At 42.3% G+C, this 16,393-nt stretch overlaps 1 protein-coding gene and 1 long non-coding RNA gene across 10 annotated transcripts in view; both read right to left on the bottom strand.

The window, feature by feature from the left end:
- Window positions 1-8,149, bottom strand: part of LOC120570788 — a 100,492-nt gene extending 92,343 nt beyond the window's left edge. Inside the window, exon 1 of the long non-coding RNA XR_005641129.1 lies at window positions 7,846-8,149. This is a non-coding gene — a long non-coding RNA (uncharacterized LOC120570788). The remainder of the gene's footprint in view (window positions 1-7,845) is intronic.
- A 7,100-nt stretch (window positions 8,150-15,249) lies between these two features.
- LOC120571198 (receptor-type tyrosine-protein phosphatase U-like) overlaps window positions 15,250-16,393 on the bottom strand; it is a 243,153-nt gene continuing 242,009 nt past the window's right edge. For all 9 annotated transcript variants that reach the window (XM_039819974.1, XM_039819976.1, XM_039819981.1 and 6 more), the window contains one exon: window positions 15,250-16,344. In XM_039819974.1, the coding sequence (XP_039675908.1) occupies window positions 16,282-16,344 (63 nt within the window). In that variant the 3' untranslated portion in view covers window positions 15,250-16,281. The remainder of the gene's footprint in view (window positions 16,345-16,393) is intronic.

Below are 16,393 nucleotides of genomic sequence, written 5' to 3'. Positions count from 1 at the left end.
AAATAGAGGTTAAAAACAAGCAAATATCGGCCAAAAATAATCGGCAGCATATATCGGCCATCGGCTGACCCTGATTTCAAAAGATCGGCATCGGCCTGAGAAAACCCATATCGGTCGACCTCTACTTAACCCTTGTGTGGTCCTTCGGGTCCCAGTGACCCGAAGGACAACACAAGGATTATGTACTTCCGTTTACTTTGTTGAGAATTGCTATCTAAACCCTGTTTCTTGTAAAGTAAGTAAGTAAAGTTTATTTCTAGAACACATTTAAACACAGTTTAAGCTGACCAAAATGCTGTACAAACAAGAACTAAGGTGCTGTATTAACCCTTATTTAGAGAGCAATTCTCAACCAAGTAAACGGAAGTACATAATCCTTGTGTTGTCCTTCGGGTCACTGGGACCCGAAGGACAACACAAGGGTTAAGACATTAAAGATGAAAAGTTATTAAAAAGAAAAACTTTTCTTCATAGGGCATGGCCGTGGCGGGGCGGCCATTTTGTGCCTTTCGCCATCGAAACAGGAAGTGGGTTTAACTTGAGTGTACATTGTCCAACTGGCTCGAAACCTTTCAGGATTCATAAGAGTCCAACCCGGAGGACATATAAAGACCGATATTTACTCAGTCATAGTACCCCCTAGTGGCAACAGGAAGTAGGCCTAAAACTATAGGTGCTATACTTTAACGAACTCCTCCTAGAAATTTAATCTGATAGACTTCAAACTTGGTCTGTACCATCCCAACACCTTAAAGATGAAAAGTTATTAAAAGAAAAACTTTCAGCAGAGAGTTCCTTCTTCATTGTTGATGGTTTGGCCCGCCCCCTATGCTTAAACCACACCCCTTTCATAACTGGTGACCCATTTAAGGTAGAGTATTGTGTGAGGTATCACTGAACTCAGCAGAAACTTCCTTATTAATTGGTGATGGTTTGGCATGCCCCCTATGCTTAAGCCACAACCCCCCCTTTCATAACTGGTGACCCGTTTAAGGTAGAGTCTTATGTGAGGTATCAATGAACTCAGCAGAGACTTCCTTTTTTATTGGTAAAGGTTTGCCCCGACGCCTATGCTTTGGCCACGCCCCCTTTCATAGCTAATGAACTGTATGACGTAATCGTTTTTTTCTGCTAGATACTATAATTCCCTTTAAAGTGATTAGTCTCAATGTGGAGCAGAACTAGTTCACTGCACTTGTGGCACATTAAATCAACATAATAGAGATTTAGTAAGTGGACCATAATAATATTTTGGCTACAGGCCACACACGCTGGAGACAAACATTTTGGAAAACAGATTCCTACTAGGCGAAACAACGTGGGCAACGTTAACCGGACCAGAAGGAACCAGAAGGAAGCTGGAATATGCCGCCTAAGAAAAATGCAATCCTACCCGACGAGGTGGAGGAGATCAAGAAATCTCTGGACTTCTTGTCGGCGGAGATTTCAACCGTTGCAGCGAAACAGAAGAAAATCATGGATCTGATGGGTGACATACAAACACTAAAGAGGCAAAGCTTGGAGAAGGACCGAAAGATCACTTTTCTGGAAACTCGAGTTGCTGACCTCTAGCAATACTCCAGAGTTAACGATGTGGTTATCAGCGGCCTGAGAACCAAACACCGGAACCATGCCAGGGTGGCTGCGGACCGTGGGAACACCGCTGCCAGAGTGAGCGAAGCTTCCGAGGAGGAGAAGGAGTCGCTGGAACAACAGGTGACAGCGGGGACATTGAGGCTTGTCATACCCTGCCAAGCAAAAACAAAACGGCCACTCCATTGATAATAATCCGGTTCATGAACAGAAAGAAAAAGTCAGCACTCCTCAGACAGGGAAGGAAATTAAAAGGGACCGAAGTATACATCAACGAACACCTCACCAAGAAAAATGCTGACGTCGCCAGGAAAGCATGCATACTCAGAAAACAAAACAAGATCCAGGCAACATGGGCAAGAAATTGTAAGAGAGTCATCAAACTACATGGGTTGACACCTGAGGCAGCGAAAGTGCTTTTCATCAGGGACATCACCGAGCTGGATAAGTCTGAAGAAGGAATGAATCAAGAGCAACATAGGCCTACATAAGGTAACTGAATACAAACTGAACTGAACTTATTTATCAAACACAATGATCATGACAAACTTGGACAGAAACTCATCTGCTACATATGAACAACTGAACTTGGAAACTTTGAAATACACCATATAACATAGCCTAAACCACAAGATTATTGAAAATGACATTGACCCAGATAATAACTTTTACATTGGTACTCACAGCCAGTCTAAATATTACACAGTTGAGCAGTTCACATCTATCAATAATACATTTTAACAGCAGGAGCCTTATCGCAAACCTTTCAAAAATCAAACAAAACAAGTGGGAAAAAAATTCACAGCAACTGCAATAACAGAGACTTGGCTCACGGTAGAACATCAGGATTTGGTTGAGATTGAGGGATACAAACTGTTTTTCATCAACAGGAAACAATCAAAGGGTGGGGGGGGTGGGGGTTGCATAATATTGACAAAAGATATCAATGTAAAATAGTTAATAAAATGTCTTTTGTTTTAGATATAATCATGGAATGGATCAGAGTACAAATTGAAATGGAAAAATCTAAAAACATTCTAATTAGCTGCATTTATAGGAAACCGGGATCAAATATTGACATGTTTAAGAAAAAAATTACAGAAATATTCAGTAATAGCAATAACAAAAAAATGTTTTTTTATCTACGGAGACTTCAATACTGACTTGCTCAACTCACAAGAACAGAACAAAAAACTACAGAGTTCATTAATGTACAGTACTGGTTTATATCCCTCAATCACTTGACCAACCAGAATTACAACAACTAGTGCTACACTAATTGATAACATATTTACCAACGCTGACTATAAAGTTGAAAGTCGACTAATAATAACTAACGTCAGTAATCGTCTGCCAGTTTTTGCAAATATGCAGAGCTACACTAAGACCAGGAAAGACAGCAACATATACACAATGACCAGACACTGACCCCAAGAAAACATCAATACATTCAAAGAGGATTTAATGAAACAAGACTGGGGCAAAGTGTACGTAGAAAACGTGAATGAAGCCTATGACAAATTGACTGTTGTAACATAACTTTATTATTCACTTTTCATTACATTCCACCACTGCATTTTGGCCCTATAAATAGCACGATAAATCACCAAATAACGCAGGATTTAAATCAGTTTCATTGCTGATGTAAATCCGCAGTGTTAGTCTTTGCATACTATGATTTTTTTTTTTTTTTCAACAAATGATCAGAAATGCATTACAGTAAAATACTATCATTGTAATCGACTGTAGAATTAAATAAAATGCAGTAACAAATTATTTGGCGCAAACTGTCATCACTCAAATGTGCGTAAGAGTGCTCTTCAGTGTTCGTAGATTTGGTTCTTAGCTAAGAACAAATCCAAGATAAGAAAACGTTAGTGAATGTCAGAATCTTCCTAAAATGTGCGTAAGTGGGGTTTAAGAACACATTTCTTTGTAAGAACGGTTGGTGAATGAGGCCCATTGTATTGTTCCTTCACACTGTCATATATTACTTACTGTTTGGAAGTGTGGGGAAACGTTTACAAAACGAACACGGAACCTATATTTATACTTCAAAAGAGAGCCTTAAGAATTGTAAATAAAACCACTTATAGAGCACCAACTAATCCACTTTTTTTATTTAAAAGCACTAAAATTCAGAGATACTGTTGACTTTAAAACTGCACAAATTATGTACAAAGTAAATACTCAACAGCTATCAAACAGTATCCAAGGGGTTACGTGGCAGGGAATAATAGGACCCAAACGCAGAGAGAGGCAGGCGGGCAGGAGAAAGTTGGTGTTGAGGATTTATCGAAACAAAAAACGGCAACACAGAGACTGGAAAAAACTAGGGATGGGCATCGTTTGGATTTTAACGATTCTGATTCCGATTCTGATTCTTCCTTTCGATTCCGGTTCTTATCGATTCTCGATTCCGATTCTTTGAGTGGTGGAGTTGAAACGGGTTAGATGCTTATTTCACAAATAAGAGGAAAGTTTTATTTTGATTCATAGGTGGGTTGCAGTTTTACAGCTTTTACAATGCAAAATAAAGCCACACTAGAGCTCCGCTTACTGTGCTGCACGGCTGCAACACAACAAGCGCCTGGCTGCTACGGAAACCAAAACTTGCGCATATTAAATTTGGAACCTATGATCAGATTTGAAACCAAATCCTCCAAACGATTGCAATAAAGAAACGATTCCGATGGAATCGTAATTTTTGAAACGATTCCGATTAGGAATCGGTTCTCGATGCCCAACCCTAGAAAAAACACAGGGAAAAACTCACAGGAACAAAAGAACGCAGGGAAGATTCCAAACAAAGGCACATGGCTGAGACACGCTGACAGGGCACAAACAGACAAGGCAAAACACAAAATGATCTGACAAGAGACAAGGGGAACACAGAGGCTAAATACAAGAGGTAATGAGTAAACAAGGAACAGGTGATACAACAGGGGAAACACATTAGGAGGGAGGGGGAAGGGGGGGGGTAATAAAAAAAGGCAGGAAAACACAGGAAGTAAAACTAGACAAGACAGAAAACCAGACTATCACAATAAAACAGGAACCAGAAATATAAACAATGCACAGACTACTACACAGTCAAAACAGGATCAACTGAAACAAACAATCCTCAGAATGATACAAAATCAATATACAAAACAGGAAACAGCAACAGAAACATCCACAACCACAACACAAGGGTTGTTTCAAATGAGAGAGAGCAAGCATAACTTAAGAGGAACGTTTGGATTTCAAAAGAAACCTATAAGAACAAATGCTAAATATCAATATCAATAATTTATGGAACAGCTGCAGTGAAGAGATGAAATCATGTACAACAATGAGCAATTTTAAGAGACTATTTCAAATGAATATATTGAATGGATATGAAAAGGACTCCAGGTTATAGTACTGTATACTGACTGTATGGTTCCTGGGCCTATATGGATGTGTTATTATTTGATTTGCTATAGATAGACGGAAACGAAGAAGATAGATCGAAAAATTAAAAAAAGTGTAAATGTGTGTGTGTATGTATCTGTTTCTATGTGTATGCATGTGTTTATGTGAGCTATAGGTAGGTAGATATACAGTGTACGTTTATGTAAAGATGTATAAATAAGTGAAGCATAAAATTGTTTTGTATTTAACTAAAGGATAAAATAGAGACCAGAAAAGTGTGTTTATGAACTTCTTCCTACTCCTTTTAGAACATGGGAATTTATTATTTGAATTACTTTGTAAATGTAAGAGAACTTGATTGAATAAGAATTTTCAACATGCTTGAATCATCTCCGCAATGGAGTTTAGTTCAGTTTGTTTTTCAACAACAATATTGTTCTTTGGTGTTCAGTTCATGAATACAGGTTTTTCAAATGTTATTTTTTTCTGCCTCACTCCCTCTATCACCCCTTGCTGTTTCCATGAAAGTTTGTTTAGTAGTTTGGTCATTTTGAGACTTAACTTAGATTGTAAAAGTTTACAGCCTGCCATGCTGTTATTCTGTGACGCTCTGTATACAACAAGATGCGAGTTGGGCTTCTCAACTGACGATTCGAGTCACTGGCGTTTAGGGGACGGCCCTATTTGCAAGAAATCTCAAAGGGGTCATTCAAAGGTGTTTTGAATGGTTTTACAAATAAATTAAGGGTAGTAGGTAGGTAGGTCCTGACATCCCGCTGTGCCAGCATAGACAATAAAGATAGGTTCAGACTGCAGGCATCTTTAAGACAGACTGTCCGCACTGTTATTTGCAAGTGATCAGATCGGATTAGTGCGTCCAGACATCATCAACCTATCTGCATGGGTTGCTGTGGTAACGACGGAGGCGTCATTAAGTACGTAGCTACGCTGGTGATGCGGCTTCCCAACGCAGAAGCATGAGAAATGGAGGACGGTCCATCATTTCTGCATCGTTGTGTGTTGCGTTGCGTGTGACGCAAAATACACTTTGAAAATCTGATTTTAGTAGCCAGAGCAACCCGGACAGAGACACACCTGTAGAAATCACATTTCAAACCACGATTTGGAGAGATCGCATTTCATGCGTTGTATTGTTGTCTAGACTTTCTTAAAAAAATAAAAAAAATAATAAAAACAATTCAACTCTGCTTTTCCAACTGTGAAAAAGACCTATTACATGAGATCACCAAACTGCATGAACTAATAAGAATCATAAAGTTGTAAGCAGTTCTGAAAGGTGCAATACAATCAACAAAGAGGTTGTGGGAGATGTTATTGAAGCACAGTCTGCACACGTCCACACAGTCCTGAGAAAAGGTCTAATCAGGCAACAAAACACCTGCACTTAAGTACCATTGCAGTGTTAGGGCTTTAACAATAAATGAAACTGTTGATTAATGGATATATCAAGTATTTCAAATCTATAATCTACTTAATTTCTTAATGAAAGGGTTTTGAAATTAGGGTGTTTTTAATGGACACTTTGTGGTTTCATGGATAAATTAAGGATCAGTTCAGGGCATTTCAGTAGTTGTAAAATACACAGAGTAATCCTTTCTTACAGCAGATATTTTGACTTGTCATACACAGGCAGTAGGTCAGCAGGTAATTGTGGCAAGGGGGGGCTATGGGTCAAGGCTGTATTACCAACGGGGCAAAGCAGACAACAGCCCTGGGTCACCAGAGCACCAGGGGCCTTGAAAGCCCCAGGCTTATAGACCTTTTTCCACCGCAGACATGTTGACATGTCATAGTAGGAAAAGCACAGGTGTATTCAAACCCACTAATGATGGTTGCATTCGAGAGGCCCTGGTATTGTGCATGCTGACTCACTGAAATATCTTACTGGGACACTTGATGGAACTGAGCCATCGTTAAGGTTATCAATTTCAGCTGGGCTTTTCCGACTATGACAAGTCAAAATGTCTGCTGTGAAAAAGGTCCATTGTGTGACGACTAGTTTGTGCTGAATTAATAGACACTTTTTGTTTGGGAATATGCACAACTAAAACATCGCATACTATCAACTGACATGACAAGGGGCTTAAGCTAAGACCTGTTTAATTACCCTACCTGACCTCAAGTAGCATTCAGGTGCTGTAGTATTACACCAGAACAAATGTACACATTGCATGGAGAGGAACGAGCCCAGCAGCTCATGTATGCACCTGGGCCTCCAAGCAGGTTCGTCTGGCCCTTAGATGGGGGAGCTTAATTGGCAAGAACAGCACAGATTCGTCCAAATACAAATAAATCAACTAAATATAATAAGAACAATAATGTCAGGTGTGCTTAGACAAAAATGCAAGTTATACGTCTGTAGCCTCCTGGTGGTTTTCTTCTGAAAGCCAAATATTTAGTGCCTCAGTAAAGATAAAACTATGTAGGGCCTTTTTAAGACGTTAAATCATTCGTTTACACCATGCAGGTCAATGCGTTATAAGCCACAGCGCTTACATTAATAGCCTATCATTTTCCCTTCTAATTAAATGACACCAGGAGCAGGCACAACACAACCGTCACATACTGTACACGACACCATCACCAAGACGGTGACTAACCGCCCAACATGGCCAATTATTAGCAATGGTCAAAAGGAAACTCACACCGAGCGGGCACACATACTTGCATACGGTATGACACAGCATGATACATGGTAACTCTGGGCCAAACACATTAGTACACTTGACGTAAATGTGCTATTACTGTGGGCCAAATGGCAACAGTTAGCAAGTTAATTTTGCTAACAGGAGCCAACAATCACTCAATACTGAATTTAAAGAAATGTTGACTCACCCTTATGGATATAAATCCGTCTGTTTTTGACACGGCGTCCAGTCCTTTATTGGTTCTTCCACCCTGGTTCCTTTTTAAGGGATGCATTCCTCCATTTAGACACATTGCAGCCCTGGTTTGACAAGTGAAACGTCAGTCTTTAGCATATGAGCTAACGCTAAGCTAATACAACCAAACATCGCTCATTGAGCTCTCCTACTCCAACGCAACCAATCAGTTCAAGGGGTCACCTGGGGGTCGTTTTCGCGTAAAATAGAAATATAAAACAGTTACCATTATTTATCTTTTTGATATAAAATAACATTGGTAGATTCACTGTTTAAGCAAATGTTTTACTAAAAAAAAAAATAGATACAGTACATTTTAATCGGCTGCTAAGGCGCTACTTAGGGGGATGTTCGAGCGCCCCCTCGCGCACTTCTTGCCCCTACGCCGGAACGCAAAATTACGAATCCCAGTATGGCCACGCCAAGGCCATAAGCCCTACACCCTACGAAGCAGCTCGATTGGTTGGGGTTAGGCATTTCACCTCGAGTGGTTAAGGTTAGGGTTAGGGGATTGGTCAGGGGATAGGACCTGTACATGTAAGACGCCTGGCCAATAGTAGTGTGTGAATGCTGTTGAAGGGCGGGTCTTGGCGAGTAACAATATCGCTGCTGGAACACAGGTGTAACCAATAACATGAATTAATGAGGCCTGTATTCCAGTAGCCTATCACATCCCAGCTTTTATGTAAGTGTCAGTTACACCAAAGAATTTCTAATATTGGAAGAAGTTCCACTCCCTTGTTACTTCCGGCTTCTGAACTGGTTGCAGTTCCACCAGAGTTCCATATAGGGGGCGCTCACAGGCCAGTGCAGAAGGAATGGGACTCTATGGAGCTATACCCCTCAAAATCCACTTTTCTCAGGATATAATTTTTTGTCTAGTAATTTGAATGTTGCATTCGAAAGGGGAAGCTAAAAAAATACACATTGTTGTGTGTTAGATTTTTTTTAAATCACTTTTTTGTTCTAAAAAGCCTTTTAAAATGTCAATGACGTCATACACATATACGGCCGGAGATACTGCTTTACGGCAAGCTCTGAGTCGCTTCCTTTTTTCTCTCGAGGCATCGACAACACAGCTAACAGTTTAGGCTCTCCCTGTTAATACACGTGCTAGAAAGAGGTTTGCTGATGTTTTAAAGACCACACCGAAATATTCACTCTGACATTCAGGCTCTGCTTCAGATGCCGTCAAGCGGGCTCTCCGATCGTAATCACTCCTTCACTGACCAATCAGCATTCATTAGCAGAATGCTAGCGTGTTATGGGCAACAACGACTCACCCTGTAAGAAATCAAAAGGACATAAGTACTCGTTCATTCAACTTTCAACCTATAACCCATGTTGAACTTGCAAAAACTACAATCAAATCTGAGGTTTCTCAACGACAATCAGGCGAAAGAGACAAATTTAGTTTAGTATTATTTATTATTATTATTATTAGTAATTTAGTATTGAGTCCCATTAATTTTGCACTGGACCGCGATCACCCACAGTGGAACTCTGGTGGAACTGCAACCAAAATCTGGTACAATGGGGCTGAATAGGGAGTGGAATGGCTTTCCGTAGACCGGCTTTGGTTACACCCATAGATTGTACATATAGCCCAAGGCCAATGCAACACCCCAACAGCATTTGATAGACTAGGCTAGGCTACTGCAGGAAATTGGGACAGTTGCTAAACAAATGCTGGCACACAGGGAACAGTACTTTATCGTGAAGAATATACTGTAGGCCTACTGCCACGTGCCACCTCTCAGCTCTGTTAGTAGGCCATTCAGTCAGTGTCCTGCTTTTATCCTACACTGTTTAGTTAAAACTGGTCGATTAGCTGTTGCTACTGGTCTGGATATGAACATCAATGATATAAGCACAATAGGACCTAACTTAACTTGAGTTGCATTAAGTTTTGTGGTTTTATTTTTTTTGCATCACTATGCAGCAAAAAGAATGTATGTTTCCTCAATCGAAACATTTCCAAAGATAATTCTGGCTTTATAGGCAAGTAAGCACTTGAATGATGATTCAAACTGTGATACATTTGGTTGTCGTGCTTTCTTTAATAATGGCATTATATAACAAAACAGAGACATGCTGCGTGGACCACTGTATTGCTAATGCGCTATTCCTAATTAAAATGTTTTTTAGTTTCCGATACTTTGTGATGGATAATGACAAGATATGATGAGATGTATTTGCATCTTTACTACTTTCCAATTACAGTGAAAAATGCCCCAAAAACGTGGCTGCTAACGCACAGTTGGCAGAACAGGCGTATATGTAGAGGTTTACTCCTCGACGCAGCGGTCGCGAGTTCGACTCCGACCTGCGGCCCTTTGCTGCATGATATTCCCCCTCTCTCTCCCCTTTCATGTCTGTGTGTGTGTGTGTTTCGGCCCAGGTGCACAGCATTACTCAGATCAGTCATGTCCGTGCAGGTCACGCCACCTCGGCCCCCCCTCAGCCTCCGTCCGATTTTATTGCTATGGTGTTATGGTCACGCAGAGAGGTGGAAGATGCCGATGCAGGCCCCGTGAACAGCATTCACTGGAATAAAGCTGGGTCGTTATTGACTCGCCCTCGGCCATCTTCCCTCCCACCTTGATAGATTATGCCGTGGGTGGGAGAGCAGCCTTATTAGTTTATTTTTTTCCCTGTGCCACGTTTTCAATACTGCCACAGGCTCCCCCCGACTGATGTGCTTTGCCTTCCAAACCAAACAACATATTTGCCATTAACTGCCGCCTTCATGGACGTTCTGTCAGCTGGGCCTGACATAATCAATGATGATTGCCATACTGAATGAGACATTTTCTTAAAAAACACCAGCTTTTATCGTCAGCAGCCCGACCATCTTGAAATAGGTTTTGCAGACCTTGTGTGACATTATCTCGATTTGACTGTATAAAGAGATGAGAGGGAAGCTTCCGGTCCACATGCCCGTTAAGAGCAATCTAATTTAATGCAATGTAAAGTCATGTCAGAGATGAAAACGAATCCGCACGGAGCTCAAATTGAATCTGTCGGGGAGGGGGGGGGGGGGGGGTTTCATGGTGCATTTGTGATAAAAATGAAGGAGATTAATTGATTCATGTGGCTGCCCACTTGCATGGCTGGAGCCTTGATACAAATCCAGCAGGGGCAAGAGATGCACCTTTGTGTTTGCACAGCTGCTTTCCTTGTGCGGACTTGTGATACCGGAGCTTTGACCAACTGCCACTTTGCTCGTTTGAAAGCCATGATGTCTCTCTCTCTCTCATGGGCGGGCCAAATTCTCTGGGGGGGTAAAGCAGAGAAAGGGGAGGTAACCTTGCTCCTTATGTCCTCATAAGGAGAAGATTCCTGATTGGCCCATCTGAGCTTTCATTTTCTCAAAGGCAGAGATGGATACCCAGGGCTCGGTTTACACCTATCACCATTTTAGACACTGGGGGACCATAGGCAGGCTGGGGGAACGCATATTAATGTTAAAAAACCTCATAAAGTGACATTTTCATGCCATGGGACCTTTAACAAAATATCTTCACGCTTAGATTTTAGATAAATATTCATCTGCAATGTGGATATGATGTCTAAGTGGTTAAAGGCAAATAATAGAACAGTCTGGGAAGGTGCCTGGCTAGCTCACCTGGTAGAGCAGGTGCCCATATCTAGAGGTTTACTCCTTGACGCAGCGGGCTCCGATTTGACTCCGACCTGTGGCCTTTTGCTGCAAGTCATTCCCCCCCTTTCTCTATCCTTTTCATTTCTTCAGCTGTCCTGTCAATAAAGGCCTAAAAATGCCCCCCCCCCCCAAAAAAAAGAAGAAGCTGTGGACCAACACGACATAAGGGGATAAGGGTTAAGGTTAGGGTAAGGGGCTAGGGAATGCATTATGTCAATGACGGGTCCCCACAAAGATAGTGAAACAAACCTGTGTGTGTGTGTGTGTGTGTGTGTGTGTGTGTGTGTGTGTGTGTGTGGTGTGTGTGTGCGGAAAATCTCCTGCCTGTGATTAATGAAATAATCGAGATAAGCGTCCGCAGATAGCCCCTCTGTGTGTTTTCCATTGCGTTCAGTCATCTACAGTCTCAGTTCCCGGGCTTGAACGCAGCCCTTCAGTTTAAAACAACGGCTTCTACAGTAATTACAGACACCGCCGCTGTGGCAACGAGATGCACAATGTACTCTTAAGCGTTCAGATCAGCCTCCAAAAGAAAGAGGCAGCGCAGGACCTGTGTTTTCCTTCCAGCAAACACATGAAGAGAAAACCCATTCTCAGGTTTGTGTAATCTGACATAAACCGACGCTTTGAGGAGAGCGTCATCCACGTCCTTTTGTGCGCTGCACACAATAGCAATTGTGTTGTTGTTCTTTTATCAGAGGCACATTATGCGGCTTTTCATCATCTTTTTTTTTTTAAATGCAGTAAAGGAAGATCTATTGCCTCAGAAACACAAAGAGAACGTCATTGAACCTGTGTGTGTGTGTGTGTGTGTGTGGTTGGGGAGACACACCGTGACGGCCAAAGAATAGGCCTACATCCTAGCGTGCACTTTGACCCTTATCACATTTTCCGGACTATTCCTGGAGTTCATTCTCTGCATATGTTCGAAAAAAAAAAAAATCATCGGCCACTGTCCCGTCTCTCGTTTAAAATGTGCGCAGGCAGCAGAGGGAGTACAGTATGTTGATAAGAAACAGAGTGCAGGAAAGGGTCGACCAGTGAATCACCGGAGCTTATCAGCCACTCCAAAAAAAAACAAAAAACCACAGTAACTAGATGTGACATCGCTTGTAAAGTGCCACATGCAGATTAAGTGCGTCGAGCCCTCGATCAATGGATCATCAAGACTCCCCCAATTAAGGAGGCGGCTGAATTCTAGAGGCTCTGTTTGGTGGTAATGATAAAAAAGTCCATTAAGTTTGCTAATTAAATGATAAGCGTAAATTAAAATACAGGTCAAGCAAATGAACTGTGGGATTCTTAAGCAGCAATATATCGGCTGGTTATAAGTGGCGGGAGGGAGGGGGGAGGGAGGAGGTGGTGGGAGTGCTGGTGTTGGGGGAGGGGGGGGGGACATCAACAACTCTCCCATCACAAACTCGTAATTGCTTGAAAATGCCTTTGCTGAACGCAGCGGGTGCCACACATCCAGACTGGGGCACAGTTTTAAAGTGCTCATGTTATGCTCATTTTCAGGTTCATAATTGTATTTAGAGGTTATACCAGAATAGGTTTACATGGTTTAATTTTCAAAAAAACACCATATTTTTGTCATAATGCACTTTGCTGCAGCTCCTCTTTTCACCCTGTGTGTTGAGCTCTCTGTTTTAGCTACAGAGTGAGACCTCTCACTTCTGTTTCATCTTTGTTGGGAGTTGCACATGAGCAGTAGCTAGGTAAGGACTACTAGCCAGTCAGAAGCAGAGTATGAGGGCGTGCCCTGACAGTACCTAGGTAAGGACTACTAGCCAGTCAGAAGCAGAGTATGAGGGCGTGCCCTGACAGTAGCTAGGTAAGGACTACTAGCCAGTCAGAAGCAGAGTATGAGGGTGTCCTGACAGTAGCTAGGTAAGGACTACTAGCCAGTCAGAAGCAGAGTATGAGGGCTGTCCTGACAGTAGCTAGGTAAGGACTACTAGCCAGTCAGAAGCAGAGTATGAGGGCGGCCTGACAGTACTAGGTAAGGACTACTAGCCAGTCAGAAGCAGAGTATGAGGGCGTGCCCTGACAGTACCTAGGTAAGGACTACTAGCCAGTCAGAAGCAGAGTATGAGGGCGTGCCCTGACAGTACCTAGGTAAGGACTACTAGCCAGTCAGAAGCACAGTATGAGGGCGTGCCCTGACAGTAGCTAGGTAAGGACTACTAGCCAGTCAGAAGCAGAGTATGAGGGCGTGCCCTGACAGTAGCTAGGTAAGGACTACTAGCCAGTCAGAAGCAGAGTATGAGGGCGTGCCCTGACAGTACCTAGGTAAGGTACTCCTCCTAGGAGCAAGACCCCGCCCTGATTTGCGTCTCTTTGCGGTTGTTTTGCGTCCCTTTGTGGTCATTTCATATCTCTGTGGTCATCTCTTTGTGGTTGCCATGTGTCCCTCCGTGCTCATTTTGCATCCCATTGTAGTCATTTTGAATCATGTTGAGTCTCCTTGTGGTAGCTTTGCATCTCTTTGTGGTCATTTCGCATTTCCAAGTGTGTGGTTGTTTTGTGTCTCTTTGTGGTCACTATGTGGTCGTTGAGCGTCTCTTTGTGATTATTTTGCTTTTGTTTGTGGTAGTTTTTGCGTCTTTATAGTAATGCGTCTCTTTGTGGTCAATTAGCGTGTTTTTTTGTGGTCGGTTGGAGTCTCCTTGTGGTCATTTTGTGTCTTTTGTGGTTGTCTTTGCATTTTGAGTCGGTTTGTGGCTACGTTCACACCGCAAGTCTTAATGCCTAATTTGGAGTTTTTGCTCAGATCCGATTTTTTTTATATGTCTGTTCACATGACCTTTTAAAATGTGGCCTATATCAGATTCCAGTGTGAACTGTTTACGGTTTCGAAGTGACCCGCATGCGCAAAAGAACACTAACAATGACATCAGACGCAGCACGCTGTTGCACTAAAGTTAGGGAGGTTATGGAGGAAGGAAGCATTTTCGCTTTTATTTCAAAAGGTTTGTGTAACGACAGCCGTAACCTTAATGAGAAGGTGCTGAGGAGGAGAAGAATGAAGAGAAAGAGAGACAAACTGGCTATGTTGGCCTTTTGCGGGTATTGGCTGCAAATCTCCCTCCATTGACTTGCTCCATCACTCTTCTCCATTTTGTAGGCCTAGTCAAGTTTTTTAATTTTGCTGTCTGTGTATAGTTCTAACTCCTGCCGGTGCATAATTGTGACAAATGTCGAAAAATGTCGCATAAAATCCGCCTCGGTTGTTCACACTGCGGCCACGTAAAAAAAAAAAGAACCTGGGTCTGATTCAGGACCACATATGGAAGTGGTCTAAATCTGATTTGAAAAAATCTGATCTGGGCAAGATTGGAGTGTTCACACTACTTCTGAAGATGTATGACCTGGTCCACTTGACCCCCCAAAAAAATCTGATTTGGGCCACTTTTACCTGCAGTCTGAATGTAGCCCTTTTGTCTCTTTGTGGTCATCTTGCGTCTCTTAATTCCACATCTCTTGGTGGTCATTCTGAGTCTCTTGATGGTAGTTTTGCATGTCTTTGTGGTCATTTCACATCTCTTTGTGGTCCTTTTCTGTCTATTGTTTGGCCTTTCAGCGTGGCTTTGTGTTCATTTGATTGAAATGTTAACAGTCACTTCATACAGAGGTTCCATGTCCAGCGGCCCTAGGCCTGTACCCGAAAAAAAATCTCTCCAAAAAGCGTGGTTGTTAAGCAACAACATATTTTATTTACTTTCCTGTTTTATACACTATTTAGAAAATAAAACACATTGAATAAATACAAATTTAGAAAGCGACAGCTTTTTCGCCGTATTCTCACAGCAACACGCGGTTATTCTTTTACGGAGCTCTCGGAGGACGAGCGGAGGGATTTACGTTGCAGTATCCGTCCTGAAGCAGACTTGGGCCACACACTGCAATGAAAACACTTAAGACTGGGCATGCAGATGCTGAAGTGGTCCCCATTTACAAACACAGAGAGAATGGATTGGCACACTGATAAGACGTTAAGAACATCTAGAAACACCCGGGGGGAGGGGAGGGGATGGGGAGGAGAGGGGGGTGAAAGAATCTATATACAGAGAAAATAAATAAAGAGAAATTAGGTCCAAGACAACTCTACTGTACAGATATGTCCATCAGATTTGACTGACTTCTTCCCTCGGGCTTTACCTTCAATCGTCAGCCTCACCCACACAATAAAGTTCAACTATAGTACCGTACGACATGGGATGTTCACCAACAGCAGATTGCACCATTTACAGTGTTACAAACAAACACACAATATCACCCAGGGGTTGGCATCAACTGTAGTTCCCTTTCAGTGTTTGTTCGTAGTAAGGCAGGATACAGCTGAGCTCTTTGAGTCCTGTCGGCGAGGTGCACGACAGCCGGTCCGGCTGCCTCGACGGAGCTCGGATAGAAAACCGACTCTACTCCTGTTAAGTGTCCTCTGGTTTTGGCAAGATGTGAAGTGGCACGAAAGAGTATAGGTTGGATCAGAACGCAGAGGAAAAGCAAAAAAAAAAAAAAAAAAGGGTGTCAGTAGTATGTTACAAGTTGTCCAGTGAGCTTTCTAAATTGTTATGTCTTTAGGGCAGACAGTGTTTCATCCAGGCATGGCGCACAAAGACAACCAGAGCTGTATACATGGTTTAAAAGGAGGCAGGAGCACAGATCCAGGATCCAGGACGCAGACCTTCTCCTCCAAGAGGGACCAGAAGGGAGGGATTGGTGCTATCTGACTTCCAAACAGTCCAGGTACTCCTGGGCCAGGTCATAGCAGAACCGGTACTGCTCCTAGAACAAGCACAGATATTGATCGAGATTAGTTTTTTCATATCAACAG

This window comes from Perca fluviatilis, chromosome 13 (genome assembly GCF_010015445.1).
Source record: "Perca fluviatilis chromosome 13, GENO_Pfluv_1.0, whole genome shotgun sequence".
In the NCBI taxonomy this organism is placed as follows: Eukaryota; Metazoa; Chordata; class Actinopteri; order Perciformes; family Percidae; genus Perca; species Perca fluviatilis.
This window is presented reverse-complemented; position numbering and strand designations above follow the sequence as displayed.